The 26,071-nt window shown below is 46.3% G+C and overlaps 1 protein-coding gene across 3 annotated transcripts in view; it reads right to left on the bottom strand.

Moving 5' to 3' along the window:
• The window catches only part of COL5A1 (collagen type V alpha 1 chain), a 181,126-nt gene that overhangs the window by 78,812 nt on the left and 76,243 nt on the right, over positions 1-26,071 (bottom strand). For all 3 annotated transcript variants that reach the window (XM_079961194.1, XM_079961196.1, XM_079961195.1), the window contains exons 6-16: positions 24,537-24,695; positions 23,038-23,280; positions 21,662-21,826; positions 21,096-21,152; positions 17,059-17,100; positions 16,702-16,764; positions 10,143-10,217; positions 9,623-9,715; positions 5,612-5,668; positions 4,846-4,899; positions 164-217 (exon numbers count right to left, since the gene is read on the bottom strand). In XM_079961194.1, the coding sequence (XP_079817320.1) occupies positions 164-217; positions 4,846-4,899; positions 5,612-5,668; positions 9,623-9,715; positions 10,143-10,217; positions 16,702-16,764; positions 17,059-17,100; positions 21,096-21,152; positions 21,662-21,826; positions 23,038-23,280; positions 24,537-24,695 (1,062 nt within the window). The remainder of the gene's footprint in view (positions 1-163; positions 218-4,845; positions 4,900-5,611; positions 5,669-9,622; positions 9,716-10,142; positions 10,218-16,701; positions 16,765-17,058; positions 17,101-21,095; positions 21,153-21,661; positions 21,827-23,037; positions 23,281-24,536; positions 24,696-26,071) is intronic.

Raw genomic sequence — 26,071 nt, 5'->3', positions numbered from 1 at the left:
ACGCAGCCAGGAGAGGTTTCCCCACAATTAAACATGCTTGCACACATCCTTCTCCCCACACTTTGCCACCAGACTGCCCTCTTTTGACAGCTCCAGATCACTCTGTGTGGACCCAATGCATAAGACCATACCAAGCATGCTTTTAATCTCACTGCACACATACTCGTCGTCCTGGTTTCCCCGATGGGCCTGGGGGTCCTTGTACCCCTCGTGGTCCCTGAAACAAATGGAACAGAGCATGGGAAAAAAAGATAAGCATAGGGACACACAAAGCTGCTGTATATGGAGGCAGACCAATGATTCATCCACCATGCCAGTGAGGACTGAATTTGGGATATGCTCTACCATGTGCCCTTCTCATAAAAAATAAAGTAAGATTCTAGTCCTCACTGCTCTGAATAAAGGAATGATTTAATACATTTAGGCACCAGGCAGAAACATTCCTCTTCTCACATGCATTTGGCTAATCAAACAATCTATGGCCATTTAAACTGTGGAGTGGGTGGGTGTGTCCTTGTTGCTTGTTATTATGGTATGTATTTTTGTGTTTTTATATCGTAAACTGCCCTGTAATCTTTAGACGAAGGGCAGTACAGTAGAGAGAGAGATAAAACTTTATTCGCATTAGCCAATGGCCATAGCAACAGTAAAACATTACAATATATGCAGAAAAGGAAATTTGATATAAGAGCACAATTTAAAGTCCTGAATCAGTAGTCAGTTAGTGGCCCTTATTCTGATTGCCCCTGCTATAATAATAATTTATAATAATAATAATTTATTATTTGTACCCCGCCCATCTGGCTGGGTTTCTCCAGCCACTCTGGGCGGCTTCCATAAAAACCAAAAATACACTAAAATATCATAGATTAAAAACTTCCCTGAACAGGGCTGCCTTAAGATGTCTTCTGAATGTCAGGTAGTTATTTATCGCTTTGACATCTGATGGGAGGGCGTTCCACAGGGCAGGCGCCACGACCGAGAAGGCCCTCTGCCTGGTTCCCTGTAGCTTTGCTTCTCGCAATGAAGGAACCGCCAGAAGGCCCTCGGCGCTGGACCTCCGTGTCCGGGCAGAACGATGGGGGTGGAGACGCTCCTTCAGGTATACTGGACCAAGGCCGTTTAGGGCTTTAAAGGTCAACACCAGCACTTTGAATTGTGCTCGGAAACGTACTGGGAGCCAATGTAGGTCTTTCAAGACTGCTGTTATGTGGTCTCGGCGGCCGCCCCCAGTCACCAGTCTAGCTGCCGCATTCTGGATTAATTGTAGTTTCCGAGTCACCTTCAAAGGTAGCCCCACGTAGAGCGTATTGCAGTAGTCCAAGCGGGAGATAACTAGAGCATGCACCACTCTGGCGAGACAGTCCGCGGGCAGGTAGGGTCTCAGCCTGCGTACCAGGTGGAGTTGGTAGACAGCTGCCCTGGATACAGAATTGACCTGCGCCTCCATGGACAGCTGTGAGTCCAAAATGACTCCCAGGCTGCGCACCTGGTCCTTCAGGGGCACAGTTACCCTATTCAGGACCAGGGAGTCCTCCACACCAGCCCGCCCCCTGTCCCCCAAAAACAGTACTTCTGTCTTGTCAGGATTCAATCTCAATCCATTAGCCGCCATCCATCCTCCAACCGCCTCCAGGCACTCACACAGGACCTTCATCGCCTTCACTGGTTCTGATTTGAAAGAGAGGTAGAGCTGGGTATCATCTGCATATTGATGGACACCCAGTCCAAACCCCCTGATGATCTCTCCCAGCGGCTTCATATAGATGTTAAAAAGCATGGGGGAGAGGACAGAACCCTGAGGCACCCCACAAGTGAGAGCCCAGGGGTCTGAACACTCATCCCCCACCACCACTTTCTGAACACGGCCCAGGAGGAAGGAGCGAAACCACTGTATAACAGTGCCCCCAGCTCCCAGCCCCTCTAGACGGTCCAGAAGGATGTTATGGTCGATTGTATCAAAGGCCACTGAGAGATCCAGCAGAACTAGGAAACAACTCTCACCTTTGTCCCTAGCTCGCCGGAGATCATCAACCAGCGCGACCAAGGCAGTTTTAGTCCCATGATGAGGCCTGAATCCCGATTGGAAGGGATCCAAATGGTCTGCATCCTCCAGGCGTGCCTGGAGTTGTTCAGCAACCACGCGCTCAATCACCTTGCCCAAGAAAGGAAGATTTGAGACTGGGCGATAGTTGGCCATACTGGCTGGGTCTAAAGATGGTTTTTTAAGAAGCGGTTTAATGACCGCCTCTTTCAGCGGATCTGGGAATGTTCCCTCACAGAGGGAAGCATTCACCACCCCGCAGAGCCCATCGCCCAGCCCTTCCCGGCTTGCTTTTATTAGCCAGGATGGGCAAGGATCCAGGAGACAGGTGGTTGGTTTCACGCATCCAAGCAGCCTGTCCACATCCTCGTGGGTAACGGATTGAAATTGATTCCATGCAACTTGACCAGACAGAGCTCTAGCACTCTCCCGCCCCGGCACTACTCCCACGGTGGTGTCTAGCTCCTTCCGAATATGAGTGATTTTATCTGCAAAAAACTTTGCAAAATTGTTGCAGGAGATCTTGGGGTCTTTACAAGGCCCTGGTGGTAAAGGTGGTTCCGTTAAATTACGAACCACCTGAAAGAGTCTCCTGCTACTATTTTCTGCAGATGCAATAGAGGCGGTGAAGAAAGTCTTCTTCGCCGTCGCTATCGCCACTTGGTAGGCTCGACGTTGAGCTCTAACCTGTGTCCGGTCAGATTCGGAGTGAGTTTTTTGCCACCGACGCTCTAGCCGTCTCAGCGATTGTTTCATCGTCCTCAGCTCCGAAGAAAACCACGGAGCTGTCCGGGCTCCATGCAATCGGAGAGGGCACTTCGGAGCCAGACAGTCGATAGCCCTGGTTAACTCCGCATTCCAGCGGGCCACCAGGGAATCAGCTGAAAGGCCATCAACATGGGATAAAGCATCCCCTACCACTCTCTGGAAACCATTTGGATCCATTAAGTGGCGGGGGCGGACCATCCGAATTGGTCCCACCTCCCTGCAGAGGGGAAGGGTCGCAGAGAAGTCCAGGTGCACCAGGAAGTGATCTGACCATGGCATTTCTTTTGTTCTATGAACCTAGCAACCTTTGCTGTTATCTGCTCATTTTGATCTGATAGAAGAAAGGACATTGTGGCAGTGGTTGAGCGCCCTGGGATGGTTAGTACGAGTGGGGTGATGATCTCATTCCTTAGGTCTTAGTGCAGTACAGTATAGAAATTTAATAAATAATAATAAAGTTAGTAAGCTGCCTTACACCAAGTCAGATCATTGGTCTACAGTATTGTCTACATTGAATGTCAGTGGCTTTGTGTGGTTTCAGACAGGAGATGTTGGGGATTATACCTAGGGCCTTCTGCATGCCAAGCAGATGCTCTCCTGCTGAGCTATGGATATTCCCAGTTACTTGCGATAATAGGACCAGGAACATAGGAATTTGCCTACACAGAGACAGACCATTTGTCAACCTAGCTCAGTACTGAGGGGATTTCTGTTGATATTTTGATATGCTTTGCCACTGAATGACTGCCCCTCATCTAAAAAGGAAATAAGGCTCCAGTCCTCATGAACCTGAGCAGATGACACGGATTAAACCTGGGACCTTCTGCATGGAAAGCCAATGCTCTGCCACTGAGCTACAGCCCTTCCCTCAAGTGAATCACAAAGGAGGGCAAGGATGCAAAACCTAGTGAGGGCCACTGAAGCAGTCATCCTGGCTCCATGTGGTAAAGGTAAAGGGACCCCTGACCATTAGGTCCAGTCGTGGCCGACTCTGGGGTTGCGGCGCTCATCTCACTATATTGGCCGAGGGAGCCGGCATCCAGCTGCCGGGTCATGTGGCCAGCATGACTAAGCCGCTTCTGGAGAACCAGAGCAGCGGACGGAAACGCCATTTCCCTTCCTGCCAGAGCGGTACCTATTCATCTACTTGCACTTTGACGTGCTTTCGAACTGCTAGGTTGGGAGGAGCAGGGACCGAGCAACAGGAGCTCACCCCGTCGCGGGGATTTGAACCGCCGACCTTCTGATTGGCAAGTCCTGTGGTTTAACCCACAGCGCCACCCGCGTCCCTGGCTCCGTGTGGTACCTATGTGCAAAGAGCAACATCTTTGCCCTGCAAGGTGGAAAGGGATAAGCACAGTTTATCACCAGCCCAGAGCACTTAAGCCTCCTAAAGGTATTTCATTTTGTTATATGCAGTGAGATGAAGGCATTGAACAGGCAACTCAGAAGGGAAAGTAAGAGGATAATAGCTTCCTCTAACTACTCTCTTCAAGCTCCACATTCAGATTAATTTGTAGGGACGGCCCTTTAGGGCTTATTAAGCTGCTAGGTATCCATATCCTTTCTGAGATAAATGGAGCAGCCTTTCTTAGGAGGGCAAAGTCGCACGCACACACCTCATAGGTAAAAATGGCTCTATTGTGTATTATTTAAATTAAAGGCAGAGCTTGCGAGTCAGATCTTTCCTTGTGATCCATCCTGGGAGGAGGTGAGTTAAATGTCACCTGCCTATCTGGACCTAGTCAACAGAGGCTTTCCAAAATGAGTGTGTTGATTGATTAAAGAAAGTACAATGTGGTGGATCAGTTAGACTGCTGCACTAGGACCTAGGAGACCAGGTTTCAATTTTGTACTCAATCATGAAGCTCACTGGGTGACCTTGGGCCAGTCACTGCCTTTCAGCCTCACCTACCTCACAGGGTTGTTGTGGGGATAAAATGAAGAGCAGAAGAACTATGTAAGCCGCCTTGAGCTCCATGGAGAAAAAGGCGGGCTATAAATGCAACAAACAAACAAACAAACAAACCTACCTGCGGTCCCATGTCTCCTGATTCACCTTTTATGCCTCCACTGCCTGGGGGTCCCTAAGAGAAGAGGAATATTCAGAAAGAAAGGGGAAAGGAACAAACTGAAAAATTAATCAGTAAATTCTTAGCGCACCCCAACACCCCACCCCAGCCAACTCTTCTCATTCCTGGATAATGGTTACTGGTGATTTTGGCATCCTTTCCATGCCCAAATCACCAGTTTTTGCAAGCAATTTTCCACTCATAACAATGCACATCATTTGCACCAATGTGTGCCTCGTAATGCGTGTTTCCCCCCTGCAGCCCCATGCGTATTGTTACATGCCACTCCCAATTTCTGCTGAGTGGTAACAAGACTCCAGGAGGTTACAGATGCTTACCCAGAGTTTGTGCTTCCATTGGGAAAGCAGGACACAGGAGAGACTAGTGTCTTTAAGAAACACAGCTTGTTTTACACATATTTACACCTAGAGCCTTCAGTGGAGGCGGGTGCAGAACATTATGTCCCAAGATTGTCTCTTATTGCTCCTCTAGTAGTCTTCCCAAAGCCCCTCCCCCTCTACTCACAGCTTGTCCCAAACTCCAGCCCCCCTTTAAAATGGAGAGGTGGTTTGCTGAACCACCATTCAAAGCACCTTTACCTGCTTGCTGAAAGGTGAACTTCCTCACTTTCCTGCCTGCTGCTGCAGGCTGCAGAACGTGATGACAGCCTCAGGTTTTTATGTATACAGAAAGATATAAAATAGCAAGCTTTGCACTGCTTACTTACCATGGGGCCTGGCCTTCCAGTAAGACCCATTGGGCCTGCTGGTCCTCTCAGCGCCAACTGTGGGGGGGGGGAGAGAAAAGAGGGTGTGAAAATGGCACTTGCAGTTGTCACCTTGCTAGAGTTGCATGCCAACCAGAGGACATAGCTGCTCATAGTGGTGAAGCCATATGGTGTTCTCTGAATTAGGTTTACTCAGAGGTAATTCCTCTGGGTTGTTACCCAGCTAAATTCTACTCAGAGAAGAACCCCTGAAATGAATCAACCTAAAGTAGTCATTTCCATTAATTTTGAGGGGTCTACTCTGCGTAGGAAAAGCATTGGTTAGAAAACCCAGCGATTTTACTTTTCTAGACAATTTATATGCTATCCCATTACAATTGTCAGTTAAAATGATAAAATCAGAATGCAGCTGGGACTTTTTTTTTTAAGCCTCAAGAAAGCATGGGGGGGGTAAACAGGGAGCCTTTAGTGTGGCAGGCCCTGCCCAATGGAACTCCCCACCAGTGGAAGTTTGGCAGAAACCAACCATACCTTCTTTTAGAACTCTTCTGAAAACTGTCTTCGATGGATGTGCCTTTGCAATTATGAATCTTTTCCTTTCATATTAACCAACCAGTATATATTGATTTCATTATATAAATACATTATATAGTATTTTGGACACTACCTTGGTGAAAGTGTTGACAATAAATATGTGGGGGCTTCCATTTTGCTCAGTCTGGAAGCTGCAGTTAGTGCAGGATACTGCAGCATGATAGCTGACAGGAGCAAGGCCTTATCACCACGTAGCACCTGTGCTCAGAGATCTGCACTAGTTATTGATCTGCTACCGGGCCGTATTCAAGGTGTTGCCATTAGCATATAACGCCCTTAACAACTTGGGACCAAGTTATCTGAAGTGTGCATGCACACGAAAGCTAATACCAATAACAAACTTAATTGGTCTCTAAGGCAGTGTTTCCCAACCTTGGGCCTCCAGCTGTTTTTGGACTACAACTCCCATCATCCCTAGCTAGCAAGACCAGTGGTCAGGGATGATGGGAATTGTAGTTCAAAAACAGCTGGAGGCCCAAGGTTGGGAAACACTGCTCTAAGGTGCTACTGGAGGGAATTTTTTTATTTTGATCACTTTGATCAGTGGAATTGACGCTATTACAGGGGCCGCCACATAAATACCCTGTCCGCATTTGTATGAATTCAATATTTTAGTGCGGCGGCGCCTAGACTTTGGACCTCCCTGCCTATTGACACCAGTCTATTCAGTGCCCGCTAGAAATATTCTTGCTTAGAAAAGCCACCCCAGATGTTCAGAAAGTTGATGTGTGTTTGAGTCCATATATATATATATATATATATATATATACCTATTGTTAATTCAGCTTTTCAAAAGTCTTAAATTATTGTGGTTAACTTTTGTTAGTAAGAATTGTTATCAGTTTATCTTTTTCTAAAATCACTTTGAGATTCTTTTTACAATCGTGCGGCACATACATTTTATGGAATAAATACAGTATTTTTTGCTCTATAAGATTCACTTTTTCCCTCCTAAAAAGTAAGGGGAAATGTGTGTGCATCTTATGGAGTGAATGCAGGCTGCGCAGCTATCCCAGAAGCCAGAACAGCAAGAGGGATTGCTGCTTTTACTGCGCAGCAATCCCTCTTGCTGTTCTGGCTTCTGAGATTCAAATTTATTTTTTTCCCCTCCTCCAAAAACTAGGTGCGTCTTGTGGTCTGGTGCGTCTTATAGAGCAAAAAATACGGTAAATACGTAATAAATAGATAAATGCGACATTTACAGGCGTAGAATCTTGGGACTAGAGAGCAGATCTAGGAATAGCAGCTCCTTGTTTGTACCCTGATGCCAGGCTTCCTGCAACCTGGTGCTCCCTATATATTTATTTGGACTACAACTCCCATCACCCCTGAATATTGATGGCAATGACCAGGGCTGATGGGACTTGGATTCCAACAACACCTACAGAGTGCCTTGTTGGGGAACGCTGCCCTCTATGAAAAGAGCAAGGATCCAGAACTTCAGAAATTGTCACAGTCTAGGGATCTTTGGTTTTTTTGTTTTTTGTTTTCAACTACTAATTAAAAAGTCATGTAGCTAGGCCAGAGTCAATAAATCTTTTGGCAGGTAATGGGCCTGTCCGCACTTTATAACGTCGCCAGGACAAATTTGTTCCATTGCAAGAATTCAATCCCTTAAAAGACCTGTAATTATCTGTGTTCTCCAGTAATTAAAATCCAACCAAGGGCTGCAATCATAATGCATTGGGGAGGGGGAGCGGCAGCGGAGAGAAGTGCAAGATAATTTAGTGAGCTGTGTGCTGTGAGTTTAACTAAACTGCTCCACCATTAAAAGGCCAATGGGGGGAAAGTCACTGCTTTGGTCTTAGGAAGCCAAATCCAAAGTATGGAGAAATATATATAAAGTGAAAAGCAAAGAACAATTAGCTGATATCGGTGGGATTTGAGACCTGGCTTAAATTTCATGCAGCCACACAGAACACATAAAACTGCCTTACACTGAGTCTGAGCATTGGTCCATCTAGCTGAGTACAATCTGCACTGACTGACATTGTGTTTCCAAAGTTCTAGATAGGAGGTCTCTCCCTGCCTTACTGGAAATTCCTGGGATCAAACCTGGGACCTTCTGCATGCAAAGCTTGGGCCCTGGCACTGAGCTGTGGTCCATCCCCTAAAAAGTAAGATTCTAGTCCTCATAGTTCTGAATACAGGGGCTGAGGTAAGTAGGAGGCCTTATGCAGAGTCAGACCCTTGGTCCATCTTACTCCATATTGTCAGGAAATGCCAGGAATACTGACTGGAAATGCCTTTCTAGAGCCACAAGTAGGGGAAATTTCCAGCCCTACCTGGAGATGCCATTGGGGACTGAACCTGGGACCTTCTGCTTATAAAGCAGATGCTCTGTGCCTGAGCTATGGCCCTTTCCCTGAGCCTAGGATCTGAGCAGGCCACTTGAATGTTAAAATAGTGACTTCCAGAGCCAGACAATACTGTTCTACAAACTTCCATGAATGGTGTTGCCAGACCTCCTAGTCTGACCTGAAACTTCCCTCTTTGCCTGGTCCCCTTCAGGTATCAGGGGGAGGTCTTGAATCTCCAGGTGGGCGGAAGTGCCTTTGATAATAATTTGCAAGCTTCAGCCCACCAGGAGCTGGCTACAAAGTGGTAGAGGGTTGCCTTCCTCCGGCCCCCTCTCCCAATTAACCTCCATCTCCAGGGACTATGGGTGACAGTCTCTTTATTATTATTATTATTTTTAAAAGGAAGACTGCGAATGCAGCTTGCAAACTTCAGCCAGGCAAGATAGCACTGCAAATTATAGCACAGACACTCTGGTTGGGTCTGCCCTCTTCTGCTCCCTTCTCCCAATTAACCTCTGTCTCCAGGGTCCACTGCAATGACATCACCTGGGTTTCCCCCCCAAGTCTCAGGGTTTGAATCCTGAAATATCAGAGGCTGGTAAGTTTCTGACCTGGCAACCCTGCCCAGGAATGCCTGACCTTGTGTATCCTTGCCTAGTCACTTCAATTCTCAGGAGAGGCACTCTTAGGGTTGCTGTATGCTCCTGAGATTCATCTTACATTGATTAAAAGCAGGGTGTTTAGCATGGTAGCTCCTTCCTTTTGGAATGCACCCTGAGCAAACAGCAAGCAGATGTCTACACTAATGTCATGCAGGTGCCTGCCTAAACCTCCCCTGCTCACACAGCCTTTCCCTGAGGGGTGATCCAGCTATATCTGGCATACTCAGCTGAGCACAGAATTATAGAATTGGTGAGTTGGAAGGGACCCAAGGGTTATCTAGCCCAACCCCCTGCAATGCAGGAATCAGAGCTCATCAGCTGGTGGGTGATATATTTCGTAGTTGTTTTACGAACACAAATTTCATTACTGCTTTTATTCCATCCACCACCATGCGAACGAAGTAGAGAGAAGCTGGCCCAGTGTCCCACATGCCAAAGTGGCGCCTGTCACTTACCCGGGCTTGTTGGAGGATGGCTTGTGCCTGGGACTCTTGAGCAGACACCATGGGGCCTTTCGAGCCGCTATCACCTCCCCCGCTGAACCGAAACTGAAGTGGAGAAAGCAGAAAGAAGAGGATCAGTTGGAGAATGACATCCTTTTTTGGGGGGGTGGGGTGGGAAGGACAACATTATCTCACTTCTGGAGGGCTGCTGGGAATGAGAGTAGATTGGTAGCACCATTCCCAACAGGACATTGTAGGGGGCAAAAAACCCCACCTGCTGTTTCAAGTGGCTATGAGATTTACTTTTTGGTTGTAAAGGAAAGACGTGTGTGTCACCTGGTCTAATAATCTTCTGCCACCTCATCTTACAACAGTCAGGTCTTTCCCCCCACTAACAGTCACTGGAATTCTCCTCCACACAGCCAAATGACCTTAAGATGCTGTATCAGGTAACAGCAAGTGCCTGTGTGAAAAAAGTTGTCTTTATACTGTAGTTGCAAACCGCCAAAATTGCCAGTTAACGGGTGCTCACCGGCAGCATCAACATAGTCCCAGGAGGTCCTGGCAAACCATCTGCCCCAGGCAGGCCTGCTCGTCCAGGAGGCCCCTGCAAATTGAACAGAACATAGAACAGGTGTTAAAAACTTTGGACAATGCAACTATTTTGGGTTTATTAACGGTGCAGAGACTGTGGGATGCAGCGGTCAGGTGGAGAAGAGACCCAAGTGTTTACTCTCTTCCTTTTGGGACCTTTCTGGTTGAGAGAGGAAAAGTGGTGGGAAGCAGAGGGAATTTTATAGATCAGGGGTCAGCAAACTTACCATGCCTCAGGCTGGTGTCTCCAGCGCCGACTGCGCGGCGGGCCGGAGGTTGGGGGAACGTGTGCCCATATTTGTGCACACACGCAATTTCCAGTACACGTCTGGGTCGGAGGAGCACCGGAAATAGCTTGTGCACATGTGCACAGGCCTCCTCTGACCCGGATGTGCACCAGAAATAATGCTTGCACATGCACACATGCTTGCGCATGCGCAAATAACGCTTGCGCATGCGCACCAACTATTTCCGGTGCTCCTCTGACCCAGAAGTGGGGAGCCGTAAAGAGCAGCACCGGTAAGAGCAGGCAGCAGGGGTCGCTGCGGGTCGGATAGACGAGTCCCTCGGGCCTTATCCGGCCCCCGGGCCTTAGTTTGGGGACCCCTGTTATAGTGAATCTTCCTTTATTCACTAAATTATAAACCATCTCACAAATGTTACTTCAGGACACAAGAGGAGCCCTGCTGGATCAGGCCAAAGGGGGCTCATCTAATTCACCATCCTGTTCTCACAGTGGCCAACCAGAAGATCCACTGGGAACTCTTATGTTATTTCGAAAAGCAGACCGAACAAATCCCACTCCTCTCCCTCCTCTGCCCTGAAGTGGAAGTCCTGTCCCCCCTCCCCTAAACAAAGTCAGAGGGAACTGAGGCCCACAGCTGGGTGGAGCCACCAAGGGAGCTGCCTGCCCCAGCCCCTTCTGAAAGGACAAGCTGCAGTATTGACTTCCTTACAAGGCAGGATTGATGCTGCATGGCTGAGTCTTTCATGCTCTGTCATGTCACAACCGTGGGGAAGATTATTACTGGGCCCTCGAAGAGTCGTAAATACAAGAGGCTGCATCGGAAAAGCAATAGCTCAGTGCCACCCGTTTGACAGACCCAACCCTCAACAGGATTGGGAGCAGAAGGAAGCCCGGGGAGAAAACAAATGATAATGTGAACAAAGGACAGAGAGTCAGAGCACTGGTCAAACTAGCTCAGGGTTGTCTGCACTGACTGGTAGAGACTCTCCTGGGTTTCAAGCAAGGGGTATTCCCAGCCCTACCTGAAGATGCCAGAATTGAACTTGGGAAGATGGGAAGTGCTCTACAACTGAGCTACATCCCTTCCCATAAAAATAAACAAGGTTCTAGTCCCTATGGTTCCAAATCAAGGGCAGATTTAAATAGCAATGTAAGAAGCCAACTTATTCCAAGTCAGATGCTTGGGTCCAGATAGCTCAAGATTTCCTACACTGACTGGCAACAGCTTTCCAGGGTTTCAAGTAGGAGGTCTCTTTTCTGGGGATTCAGTCTGGGACCTTGCACATGCAAAGCAGATACTCTGCCCTTCCCCAAATCCCTCACCCAAATTATAGCAATTGCCTGATTTTTCAGACTAGAGCACAACTTGATCAGGATGTTTTTTATAGTGGCCAGGTCTCACCCCAGGCTTTTTCTGGCCTATTGCTGTCCAAGGGGTTATTGGGTTGGTAGACAACCATTCCATCTTTGGGCCAAAAGCCTGCGTTTTCTCCTCCATCTGCATCTTTCTTGGGGCAAGGTGATTGGCCAGGTTTGTAGGTCTGGACAAAAATAGGGGTCTTGGATGCCATACAAAAGGGACAGTCCCTGGAAAACAGGGACATTTGGATCCTATTGAAATGCACCATTGAAATGGACCAATGGTATGATCAGTTCTTATTAGAGGATTCAGAATGAAGTTTGTTAAGTTGTGGGTGAACATATCAGAAGACACAGCGATTCTTCAACAGCTCTTGTTTATTCACAGGCCAGAACAGAACTGAACTGAAGGGTTCAGCCAGCCTGCTTATATAGAGCTCCACTACCACGCAACTGTAACAACTTTCTGTAACTATCCAATCACTGAACATCACTTTCAATCCCTTATTTGCATATGTGGACCTGAGTGAAAACTATCTACAGTATCCCCCTGCTGGCCCAGAGTGAGAACTTCAGTACATATTACACGAATAACACAAATTAATTACACAATAACTTCAGTACATATTACACAAATAACAAATTACATGAATAACACAATTAATTACTTAAATTGCATCACCATTGTGTTATTTATAGAATCCCAGGGATGGATCGCAAGTGGAGAGAGTGCTGTTGTGCTCAGAATCTGCTTGCACACTGGACCAGATGAGCCACTGGCCTGATCTAGCAATCTCTTCTCCTAAACTCTTTCGGAGCATTTGTTGTGATTTTTAAAAATACTTTTGCAATGTCATGAATGAGCACCATATTCCTTTTTCTTTTAAAATAAAGGGATCTGTAATCCCTTTAATAGATGCAAAGCATACTTATTTGTTTAGAAAAAACAGTTGCACGTTGTCTTGAACCAGACAGAAGGGAAACCTGATCAGAAACAAAGAAGCCCAAAAATTATCTCTCTGAGGTCATGATATACCCAGGCCTGCTTCAGCTAAAGCACAGATGAGATTCCTCCTCATTTCTGGGAGCAGAGAGAGAGGAATTTCTCTAAAATTTGAAATTTTAGGAGAGGGAGGATGCTGATTTTAAAAAAAATTAAAGAAAAGAAAGAAAACTGGGTATCAACCAGGGAATGCAAACATTTGTAAGCTGTGGAAAGAGCCACACACTGCCCCCTGCTGGCCACACTTCCTCAATGCAATGTGAGACGGCATCATTTCCAAGATGTTCAAGGAATTGCAGTCTTTGAGAAGCTGCAGAGAGTGCCTTAAATGTTTAAAATACTTTACAAAGGGGGGGGTGGGGTGGGAAACTACCTGCACCTTGTAAATATGGTATGGTGCAATCTCTCCCAAAAGCATCAATTAAATAACTTATTTTTAGGGAGGGTTTTGTATCGCTCCCCACCCACTCAATGAAAGGTTAAAATAAACTAAATATATTTTTGTAATGTTCAGTGCAGCTCAATTTTAAGAAAGTCTAAAACAATCACCCAGAAACTGCTTGCAGTGTTGCAAGGATGCCACTAGGTGTCAGGCCTAAATCAATTGCTGTAAAACAGATGTGACAGTAATACTCATCTACTAAGGAAACCCAGTAGGTCTCTTTGAATCCCTCCATGATTGTTACAAAATATAAGCAAAATGTTACAAATACATGCATACATATATATTTCAAATAAGCACATATATATGAAAAAGGAACATAGGAGAAAAAAGAAGAAAAGAAAAAAGAAGAAAAAATAAAGAGAAAAGAAGAAGAAGAAATGTTGGAAGAATTTCTTCCAAGTTTATTCTTCAGATATCTCAATATGAAATTAATAATAAAATTTCATTGATTGACTTCCATCGCTTACACTGCACTTCCTATATACATTTTAAGCAGGATTGTGTCTGTTATTCCGTATTCTTCCCATACAATCTCACACAAGTTGAATCCCTGCATGTTTGCATTTCTAAGGTGCACAATTATCTTCCCACCATTGGACATCAGCATATGCCCAGACAGGGGCAGAAGAAGGGGGATGCGGTGGGTGTGAGCCGCCCCGGATGTCACCACTCTAGGGGGTGACAAAATGCCAGGCGGCACTTACCGCGGGGCCTGCAGCGCACCTGAGCCGTGTGTCTCTCCTGGGAGAGAAGCGGTGACTTGGGCGTGCGCAGGCTCTGCGCTGCCCAAACGGTCTGACTGATGCCTCCCCCCCCAGCTGTAGGACAGATGAGTGGGAGGAGGCAGGCAGACCCCGGAGACCCTGAGGTGCACCCCACCCCTGTGGCGCACTACCCCAGGTGCCCGAGCAGCTTCCTCCACCACTGTGCCCAGAGGAACTAGGAATGTGCCATGATTTTGTCACACTAGACAGCAAGATGAATAACCGTTGTTTGGTTTTCATGGGAAACAAACTGCAGTGGAAGGGAAATAGTGCTTCATGCAACAAATGCAAGTGGTATGAAAAACGAGGCCTTCTTATATCTCCAATCATAGCAGAATCATAGAACTGAAAGAGTTGGAAGGGACACCAAAGGTAATCTAGCCCGATCCCTGCATTGCAGGGATCTCAACTAAAGCATCTCCATCCAGCCTCAGCTTAAAAACCTCCAAATGAAGGAGAGTTCACAATCTTCCAAAGGAGTCCATTCCACTGTCAGACAGCTCTTACTGTCAGAAAATTATTCCTGGTGTTTGGTAGCAATCTCCTCTCTTGTAACTCAAAGCTATTGGTTTGGGTCCTACCCACCGGAGCAGGAGAAAACAAGCTTGCTCCATCTTCCATGGGAAAGCCCTTGGGATATTTGGAGATGGCTATTGTATTGTGAGGAGGAATTAAAGAACCTCTTAATGAGGGTGAAAGACGAGAGCGCAAAATATGGTCTGAAGCTCAACATCAAAAAAACTAAGATCATGGCCACTGGTCCCAACACCTCCTGGCAAATAGAAGGGGAAGAAATGGAGGCAGTGAGAGATTTTACTTTCTTGAGCTCCATGATCACTGCAGATGGTGACAGCAGTCACGAAATTAAAAGACGCCTGCTCCTTGAGAGAAAGGCGATGGCAAACCTAGACAGCATCTTAAAAAGCAGAGACATCACCTTGCTGACAAAGGTCTGTATAGTTAAAGCCATGGTTTTCCCAGTAGTGATGTATGGAAGTGAGAGCTGGACCATAAAGAAGGCTGATCGCCGAAGAATTGATGCTTTTGAATTATGGTGCTGGAGGAGACTCTTGAGAGTCCCATGGACTGCAAGAAGATCAGACCTATCCATTCTTAAGGAAATCAGCCCTGAGTGCTCACTGGAAGGGCAGATCCTGAAGCTGAGGCTCCAATACTTTGGCCACCTCATGAGAAGAGAAGACTCCCTAGGAAAGATTGCGGGCACAAGGAGAAGGGAACGACAGAGGACAGGATGGCTGGATAGTGTTCTCGAAGCTACCAACATGAGTTTGACCAAACTGCAGGAGGCCGTGGAAGACAGGAGTGCTTGGCGTGCTCTTGGACCATGGGGTCATGAAGAGTTGGGCACGACTAAACGACTAGGCAACAACAACAACAACAAATTGTAACTCCTCTCAGTCTCTTCTTTACCATCTTACATCCCTAGGTACAACGTGAAATGTGTGTTTGTGTGTTGTGCATTACTGGTTGCATATAACTATGCGCACACAATATAACATGGTATATTGACTGCTGCCTGCAGATTAATCTGCATTGTTTATTGAACAAGAGCTCTAAAACTATGTCACATGGGCTTAGAGTAGGTGTCATAAGAAAGGCATCCAGAGTTGCTTTTGAACTTCAAGCGGAAACAATTGCCAGCCCAGGAAACAATCCAAACTGAGCAGAAAATTTATCCCAGATTATTACACCAATGGCAGGGGTGGGGAGGATCCTTTTAGAAGAAACAGATTGCATACTGGAGCTCCTCCTGCTGGCCATTGTCAGAATCACATAGGGAGCCTTCTCCCTGCAACTGCATGGCATCCAGGGAACGAGGAAGTGACAGCCACTAATTGGATGGCTTTCAAAGAAGATTGGACGAATGCATGGAGGAGGAGAGGGCTATCGATGACTACTAGCCAGGGTGGTTATGCAGTGCCCTCCACAGCCGGAGGTAGTAATGTTTCTGAATAGCAGGGAACCATGTGAATGGGAGAGGGCTCTTGTGCTCAGGTCCTGCTTGCTGTTTTCTCACAGGCAACCAATGTCCAACCATTGTGAGAACAGGCTGCTGGGCTAGATGGGCCATGAGCCTGATCCAGCATGCTCTCCTTATGTTCAAAAACTCAATTTAAGCATGCTTTAAAAAACAACAAAATACATTATCTTACAAATGCAAGCATCGTATTGCAACAGAAACCCATGTCAATTGTTGTGGTCCAAGTATGATCTGGACACAGGGTAGTAATAATAATAACAAAGAAGTTTTGTTGAGTTTGCTCTGGCAGGCCAGCAAAGGAAACCGCCATTTCCCATGAAATCCAATTTTGGTGTGAATCAAATTTGCTTAGAATGTCGTCCAGCGTGATTTATGCTAACATATTTCAACTCAAGTTTTGAACATTTACTTCTGATTCAGCTTCAGCCAGAATCTCCTTAGGGAACAACTTCAGGTGGAGAAATTGGGCCCAAACTACCTATCTCCCTATGTGAACCTGCCCAGTCACTTTGATCCTTGAGAAAGAACATCTTCTCAGTCCCGCCAATGTCAGAGGTGTGGTTAGTGGTGATTTCAGATCAAGGCAGAAAAATTATTTGCAGAAAGACAGCAGCAGCATTTTGTACTAGGGCTCACTCCCTGTGCTCTGAGCATCGGGAATTTGCAAGGTAACTCACCCTTTCACCAGGATCTCCAACTTGACCCATTGGACCAGTCGTACCTGGAGGACCTGGAAGACCCTGATGTGGAAGGAAAAAAGAAGGAAAATTAGCTGCAAGACAAAAGGAAGTGTGTGTGTGTGTGTGCATGCACACACTGAACAGGAAAAGTATGAGAAGGATGTGTTTACTTTAGCATGGTCAAATTGACCTCACAAGGCTTGCAGAACCATGCCCATCATATGGAAGTAATTGAACCCAGAGAACAGCTGCACTCAGGCAGCAGTCAAAAGACACACAAAGAGACAAGGTTGTGCTAAGTGAGAGAAAATAGGGGGAAAGCACAGAATATATAGGTCATATTTTGCAACTCACCGCTGGTCCTTCTGGCCCAGATGGGCCCTCAATGAGCATCCCCTGAAACAGAGAAAGAGATTGCAATACATTTAACAAACAGGCCAGTGGGGAATCTAAACTTGTTTTTTTTAAAAAAAATAATAATCTGCAGTCTAAAAACTGAATTCTGAAATAGTACAAAATTGCATATTTTGAATAACAGAGTTGGAACAGGCTCAGAAAAGGGCAACCCAAACGATCAAGGGGATGGAGCAACTCCCCTATGAGGAAAGGGTGCAGTAGTTGAGACAAAAGGTGAGTAAGATAGAACTGTACAAAACTGCATGGTGTGGAGAAAGTGGATAGAGAAGAGTTTCTCTCCCTCTCTCATAACAGAAGAACTTGTAGTCATCTAGTGCAGCCAAATGTTGGAAGATTCAGGACAGATGAAAGAGTTACTCATGCAGCGCATAGTTAAACTGTGGAACTCCCTCCTGCAGGAGGCTGTGATGGTCACTAGCTTGGATGGCTTTCAAAGAGGATTAGACAAATGCATTGAGGTCAGGGCTATCAATGGCTACTAGCCGCAATGGCTATGCTCTGCTTCCACAGCTGGAGGCAGAATCGCTTCTGAATCCTAGTTGCTGGAAACTGCAAGAGGGAAGAGTTGCTGTTCTGCTCAGATCCTCCTGCCTGGGGGCTTCCCATTTGGGGCAACTGGCTGGCCACTGTAGGAACAGGATGGTGGACTAGGTGCTTAATCTAGCAACTCATCTCTTCTTATTTTTCTTGTGTTCTTCCTCTGTACCAGCTGCTGCTTTTACCCCCTTATGCACTGCAAAAACGACAGGGTTGCAAGATCCTGCTGCACGCTGAGCTCAAGAAAACCGGCACACATAGTGGCCATTCTGAAAAGTACAGTAAGCAGCTGAAATGCAACCCCCGCCCACCCAAAAAAACCCAAGGCCTCAACTTCAAGTAAATTTATTATGTAGTGACTTGCAGGGCCTCTGTGGAGTTGAAGAGGGGAGGGGAAAGGCATCCAGTGAGCCTAGCTTGGAATGCATCTAAGCCTGATAAGGAGTGCATTAATAAAAAAAAAGCAAAAAGCTCCAGAATGTTTCTTTTTTTGGACAGTGGAGAGAAAGAGAAAATACAAGCATTTGGTCTTGTTTACATTCTAGCAGCCTCTCGGTGGTCTGGCATTTTCAAACCCTGCTCAGAGCTGCCAAATTCTTATGCAACTGTTTTCAGCAGATCCCCCTCCATGCTGAGGGCATCTCTGATTTTTCTCTTTTACACACACACACACACACACACACACACACACACACACACACACACGTGTTTCAGCTGCAAGCTCCCTCAGAGACAGGGGTGAGGGAAGAATGGGAGGCAGCTTGAAAACAGTTAAGAGGAGGAGTTGGTTCTGACTTCATTTCCCCTTGTAGGGAAATCATCAGGGAGAAGCAGCAAACGGAGACCTTTCAACTTTGCAAGTCAGACAAGGTTGCTGTTACTTTGGCTGGTCTGCCAGGAAAAAAACTGGGTTAATTAGGTCGCTAGTGTACAGAAAATGTTAGATGGGGAGGACTGAGCTGGAAAAACAGAGTAGCTTTTTTTCTTTTTACGGGACAGAGAAGGCAATAGCTGTTAAAAGGGTGTGGAAGCAGCTGGGCTGAGGAACATAAGAGCCTGCTGGATCAGGCCAAAGGCAGCCCACCTAGTCCAGCATCCTGTTCTCACAGCGGCTAACCAGATGCCAACAGGGGAAACCTGCAAGCAGGACCTGAGTGCAAAAGCAGCTCTTCCCTCCTGCGGTTTCCAGCAACTGGTATTCAAGAAGCAGCATTGACTGCCTCCAACCACAGTGGTAGAATGTAGCCATTGTGGTCAGTAGTCATTGATGGCCTTCCCTTCTATGAATTGGTTTAATAAGACCTGAGATTGCATGTAACAGATGCCATTGTTTTGTCATGTCCCCCCACATAAACAATTCTGTGCAATTTTAAAAAAGACGGGAACCTCAACATCAAAGAGAAAAGATCCAGCTCAGTCCACTCCCCCCCCCCCACTGTATTAGTTTTCCAGTTTTCCTCTTGCAGGGATTTTTTCTTCTAGACTTCTCCTTGCAGGGATTTTTTTTTAACCTTAAGGGAGGATCTCCAAATTGTGATCTCCAAATTGCAGCCTGAAGCTATTCAGCACTAAGCACTCTGCAACTTCATTCCTGCCTCTGTTGTCCAGAACCTAGGTCAGATCCAATATGGAGATGTACAGTGGTGACAGCAGCCAGATGTTGTAGCAACCAGAATTGCAATGAAAATTATCAAGGAGGTCAGAGTGACTCCCCTGTGAGGAACAGTTTCAGCGTTTGGAATTTTTTAGCTTAGAGAAAATGTAAGTAAGAGGCAACATGATAGAAGTTTATAATATTATGCAAGTCATGATGAAAGTTTCCTTCCTGTCTCATAGCACTAGATGTGGACATCCAAATGAAGCTGGGTGTTGGAAGATGATGAATAAAACAAAGGCCTTCTTCACACAGCACATAATTTAACTGTAGCTCTCTCTCTCACAGGAGGCAGGCATGGCCACCAGATTGTATGTCTTTAAAAGAGGATGAGACAAATTCATGGAGGAGAGGGCTATTGATGGCCACTAGCCAGGGTCACTATGCTCTTCCTCCGTGGTCAGAGGAAGCAATGCTGAATACCAGCTGCTGGAAACTGCAGGCAGGGAGAGGGCTCTTGTGGTCTGCACCTGCTTTGAGGACTTTCTATTGGGCGTCTGGATGGCCACTGTGATAAGAAGATGCTGGACTAGATGGGCCATTATGTTCTTATTTCTATACCTGAAGGAGCGTCTCCACCCCCATCATTCTGCCCAGATGCTGAGCTCCAGTGCTGAGGGCCTTCTGGTGGTTCCCTCATTGCAAGAAGCAAAGCTACAGGGAACCAGGCAGAGGGCCTTCTCAGTAGTGGCACCCGCCCTGTGGAATGCCCTCCCATCAGATGTCAAAGAGATAAACAACTACCTGACATTTAGAAGACATCTGAAGGCAGCCCTGTTCATGGAAGTTTTTAATGTGTGACATTTGATGTATTTTTAATCCTTGTTGGAAGCCGCCCAGAGAGGCTGGGGAAACCCAGCCAGATGGGTGGGGTATAAATAATAAATTTATTATTATTATTATTATTATTATTATTATTATTATTAGGCAGAGAACTTTTGGAGGCTGGGAAAGGAGAAGACAGAAAGATAGAATAGACTTCTACCCTGCTGCCAAACTACAGAAATGCAGAACAGATTGCTTTGCAGTTATCCCTTCTTGTTACTAGAGAACCTCTTGCAACTATTTCAGCGGTTGAGAACTTATGCAGTCCATGGGCTTCGTTCTACTCAGAGCAGCCTTCTAGGGGTCATATGTCAACGGTGCATAGGGTTGCCATACGTCCGAATTTTCCCGGACATGTCCAGAATACTGCAGTCAGCAGCAGTGTCCAGGCGAAAATTGGGGAAATGTCTGGGAAAATCCAGCCGTATGGCTACCCATGTCAGCAGTGCCGTTTTTGCAGTTTTTAAATAAAAATAGCTCAAAAATTTGGTGGGAGGGGTTTTTTTTTTGCGATTTTGCCCAAAAAGCTCAACAACTTTGGGCAAAACTAAAAAAAAAGAGAGAGGAAGCTCACAACTTTTCTGTCCAGATTTTCACTGTTTGAAATATGGCAACCCTAGTGGTGGACAGGGCCAGAAGCAAAAAAAAACTAGGTGGAGCAGCAGGTGTGGGCAGGGCCAAATACACAAACACATTCCCATCCTGGCTAGCAAGAGACATTATCACAGCTCAAGGACATATTCCAAATAGGCAAAAACACTCAAGGAGATTGTGGGTCGAGGCCCTCTGTCCTGAGAGCCAGACAGAGCAGCCCAGAGGGCCACATTTGACCTGCAGGCTTGAGGTTTCCCCATCCTTGCCCTGGTTTGATAAATTGATGGATTTCTAAATGTTATCATTGCACAATTTCCACATGAATTCTCAAGCTGCAAGGCAAAGGCAAAGCGACAGCTCTTACCGGTTCAATTATGGCTGGCTCCCCTTTCTGTCCCTTTTCACCTCGTGGCCCACCAATCTGCAGCAGACACAGGAAACAAAAGCAAGAACTCACTGAACAATGAGCATTGCTCCACTTCATTGGCTACATTCATTACCACCAAATCGATTGCCACCAAGCAGAGTGTTGCAGAAGCAGAACATCTCATCTGTCCAATGAGACTCTGACATCTACATATTTTTTAAAACAGATCCTTTTAGGAAAAACAACTCAGAAAGAAAATATTTTATCTACCTATCTCAGTTTTTAACAGCTTACTAGGCCACCATAATACGAAGCGAGGAAAGTGTTTTGCTCCAGACTCTAGCCCAGTCAATTGTAAATAAGCAATCCAGGCTCCTGGAAGAACCCACCTGGAAGAATCCACCTGCCTCTTAGTCCCACTGCAATCCCACTATCTCCCCAGGGGGCACAACTGCTCATCTTCGGAACCACTGCACTAATCCAAGGCACTGGCTTCACCTCCACACAGCATGGACTGTGAAGTCCAGTCTCCTCGTTTCTCAAGGAACCAAGTCTTCCCTTACCCCTTCATAAATCGTGTCCTGGTTAGCAGGCATGCCAGGTCCAATGTCCGGAGAATCTGTCCGGTCATAGTTGCCATAATAGTACCCATCTTCATACTCTGTGAGGGTCTCCTCCGTGAAGTCCTTGTTGGGGTCTTCTCCTCCTTCACGCCCTTGTTCTGCATCCTAAGTGGAAGAGAACAGAAAACAGAAGGCGCTAAGACCTTTTCCTCCAAGCCAGAGGGATTTCCAGATTTCCTACCATCAATAGACCATTCCAATATAAGCTTCTGCATACCAAAGCTGTTGCTGGTTGCAGAGGATTCTATAACATAAGTTTGGGGGGTAGCACATTTTAGCTGTGATTCCTGCAATTCAGGGAGTTGGGCTAGATGGCCTTTGGGTTCCCTTCCAACTCTACAATTCTATGATTCATTAATTTCCCAAAATTCATAACAACCTTACAGCAGTTTATGCAAAGAATAGAATAATGACTATTTAAAACTCTCGAAAAAATAATTAAAGTAAATGGTAAACTAAAGGCTAGATTAAAACACCTGTCAACATTTCACATGTCTGAAAAGGTTTGCCCAAACAAAAATATTTTTAGCAGGTGCCAAAAAGAGTACAGCAAAGACACCTGCCTGATGTCAAGGGAAGATAGCTCCAAAGTATAGGTGCTGCCACACTAAATTATGGATTTATTGTAGATTAGGCCTTACTGCTGCCCCACATGAACAGAAACCCAACTGAATACTCTCGTTGTAAAATCTGAAAAGAAGGAACTCATCACGAGGACATGCCACCCCACTCAAGCAGCATGGCTACACCTCCAAGGTTTGAAAATGCAGGCAGCTGTGTTGATCCAGGTATGCATAATGTTCCCCTGCAAAAGAGCAGCGGTCCTTAGCATAATCACCAGTTCACTAGGATCCACCATCAGCCATCAACTTCCTAAAATGCAACTTAAAGACAACTTCAGAACCCATGAGGCAGTTCAAGAATGTGGGCTGTAGCTAATGTTAGTCCTACACAGAGTAGACTCATCTGAAACTGACTGGCCTCAACAACTACAAGCCATGATGGCTATGCTCTGCCTCCATGGTAATGCTTCTGAGCACCAGTTGCTGGAAACCACAAGAGAGGGTGCTGATCTTGTGCTCAGGCCCTGCTTGTGTGTTTCCCATTGAGGCATCTGGCTGGCACCTGTGAGAACAGGATGTTGGACTAGATGGGCCAATGGCCTGATCTAGCAGGTTCTCCTTATGACAAAATCAGGCTTGTTAATTCTAGTGGGTTTATTCTGGGTAGAACTTGATTGGGTTAACAACCCAAAATGCCTGGGCTACAGACCGAGCCAGAACATGGATCATAGTTTTGAGGCCACAAAGAATTACATTGGTTCCGTTGAGGGTGATCACTGTGCTGGTGGGGACCTCCACCTCGACGCCGCCCTCTGGGAGCTTATCAAGGTCATCATAGCTGATATCTTCATCAGGGAGTGGAGTGTAATATTCATCAATTATGGTTCCATAATTATATTCATCCACCAGTGGATCCTCTACCCTTTCTTTCACCGTGGTCTCCTCTTGAGTTCTCTCCACAATGGGTGGGGATGCTGTAGATGGAGGGGCAAGTTCCTGTTTCCACAAAAATAAGAGGCCACAGTTACCTGATATTTGAGGATACCTTTTCTTAGGATGCACACAAGCTAGGAGACACATGCCCTTCTACACTGTTAGCACCGCAGCATGTCAGAAGAATCAAACTGGCTGATACATGTGCCCCCTAATTAATTAAACAGATATTTAAAATATGAAAAGGAATAGTTTATTGATTTCTGGCCAACCAAGCCTAAACCATACCACACACTCATCATATTAACAGACAAATCACAAAGCAAAAAAATAAGCATCAAAGTAAGTACATTGTCATAAAAGACTCGTTCACAAAACTTCCCCCACAAAATCAGAACAACAAATCCATTTTAGTCAGTGTGATCTTTAGGTGCAATCAATGGCTCTCACTTCTCTGAATCCTGTTTAACAAATGTGACGGTTCTATATGACTAGTTGAGAAAGATACCTGCTATTTTCTCTTTCTCATCTACACTCATCTTGTAAATATATTCCTATATAAATAAACCCTTTGAACTCCAGAAACTGTAAGTGATTATTCCAGTCTAATTCACCCAAGCTTCAAGCTCTCCTAACACAGGGTATATACTCTATTAAGAATTGTACCATGCTCTCCTCTTTAAAGCAGATGGCCGTGAAATATTTATATATGCCGTTCTGAGCCCTATAGTGCCCCCATCACCTGCAGAGCATTTAACCTATATTCTGTCAAAAGCCATCTCAGCCTGTGTAAATGATCAAGGGGCAAATCAGGGGGTACCGTACCAGGAATAATACTAAAATCTTTGGATTGTGTTGGCACCCCAGAAAGAGAGCCATCCAGTTCTGTATATCAATATCACATAATAACCATCTGGAAACATCTGCCTGAGGCCAGGCATGACCTTCTGCAGTGCCCTGTTACCTGATCTCAGAGGGGGCACTGCTAGTTACAGGACACCCCACTTTAGGATTTATAAAGGCTAGGATATTTCACCCCCTACACCATTGGCTTAGTGCTGCAACATGTCAAAAGAGTAAAAATAGATGACATCTGTGTCCCTTATGAATTAAATTGTTATTTCAAAGAGTATCTTAATACAAGGGCTTATGGAAGCCACTCTGGGAGAACCAATAGCATCTCTACACCCTACGCCACAGGGAAAGCTTCTTCAAACATGGCCTATGTTTCTATGCCATGTGTGCAGCATCTGAAAATAGGGGGAGGGGGCTGGATTGGAACCAGTTCACCAATCCAGCTGCGGCCCCCTGTTCCATACCTCAGTGGTTTCAGCCCTTTCCCGTGCCACTTCTTCAGTATCTGTAGTTGGGGTCGTAGGTGGTACCACTTTGCCTGTGTCATCTGTGTCCTCATAGTAGGGATATTCGTAGTAGTAAGTTTCTCCTTCCACTTCGAGGTTCCCATCTCCATCTGGGTACTGCAAGGCAGAAAGCACAGCAGCTAGAACATGGGGAGGCTGCGAGGCATTGTCACCACCATCCACAGTTTCACTGAGTCAGGATCAGAAGAGGCAAAAGGAGGAACCTCTCCGAACAGCACAGACTTAAGTTGTGGGATTTGTTACCCACAAGCTATAGTGATGGCCACCAACCTGGATGGCTTTAAAATGATGGATTAGACGAACATCTGGAAAGGAAAAGGCTATCAACAACTACTAACCACAGTGGCCAAGTTCAGATACAAGTCAGATACAACATGCCTTTAATTACCAGTTCCTGGGAATCACAAGTGGGGGGGGGAGGGTGCTCTATTGGGTTCAGGTCTTGCCTGTGGGCTTCCTATTTGGGGCATTTGGTTGGCCACTGTGAGAACAGGATGGTGGACTTTAATGGGACTGATCTAGAAAGGCTCTTCTAACCTAAAGGTAAAGGTAAAGGTACCCCTGCCCGTACGGGCCAGTCTTGCCAGACTCTGGGGTTGGTGCGCCCATCTCACTCAAGAGGCCGGGGGCCAGCGCTGTCCGGAGACACTTCCGGGTCACGTGGCCAGCGTGACATCGCTGCTCTGGCCAGAGCCAGAGCCAGAGCCAGAGCCGCACACGGAAACGCCGTTTACCTTCCCGCTGGTAAGCGGTCCCTATTTATCTACTTGCACCCAGGGGTGCTTTCGAACTGCTAGGTTGGCAGGCGCTGGGACCGAACGACGGGAGCGCACCCCGCCGCAGGGATTCGAACCGCCAACCTTTCGATCGGCAAGCCCTAGGCGCTGAGGCTTTAACCCACAGCGCCACCTGCGTCCCTTCTTCTAACCTAAATATCTGCAAATGAAATAGAGATGGCTGAAGCAGAGCCTCGTTTGGGAGTGGATGTGTTAGTCAACAGAATCTTGTGTGAGTGTAGACTACATGGAACAGTCTGCTCATTGCAGTTAAAAGCCAAGGCTCCTGCCCATTAATGCTTTTTCCATTTTTTATTTTCTTTTGCTATAGCTTAGGCTGCATACCCACCATACATTTAAAGCTCATCCCACATAATAGTAGTAGTAGTAGTAGTAGTAATAGCTGTAGTTTAAGGGATGCGGGTGGTGCTGTGGTCTAAATCACAGAGCCTAGGGCTTGCCAATCAGAATGTTGGTGGTTCGAATCCCCACGACGGGGTGAGCTCCCGTTGCTCGGTCCCTGCTCCTGCTCACCTAGCAGTTCGAAAGTACGTCAAAGTGCAAGTAGATAAATAGGTACCGCTCTGGCGGGAAGGTAAACGGCATTTCTGTGCGCTGCTCTGGTTCGCCAGAAGCGGCTTAGTCATGCTGGCCACATGACCCAGAAATTGTACGCCGGCTCCCTCGGCCAGTAAA

The sequence above is a fragment of the Podarcis cretensis genome (genome assembly GCF_951804945.1).
Source record: "Podarcis cretensis genome assembly, chromosome: Z".
NCBI classification, from domain to species: Eukaryota; Metazoa; Chordata; class Lepidosauria; order Squamata; family Lacertidae; genus Podarcis; species Podarcis cretensis.
This window is presented reverse-complemented; position numbering and strand designations above follow the sequence as displayed.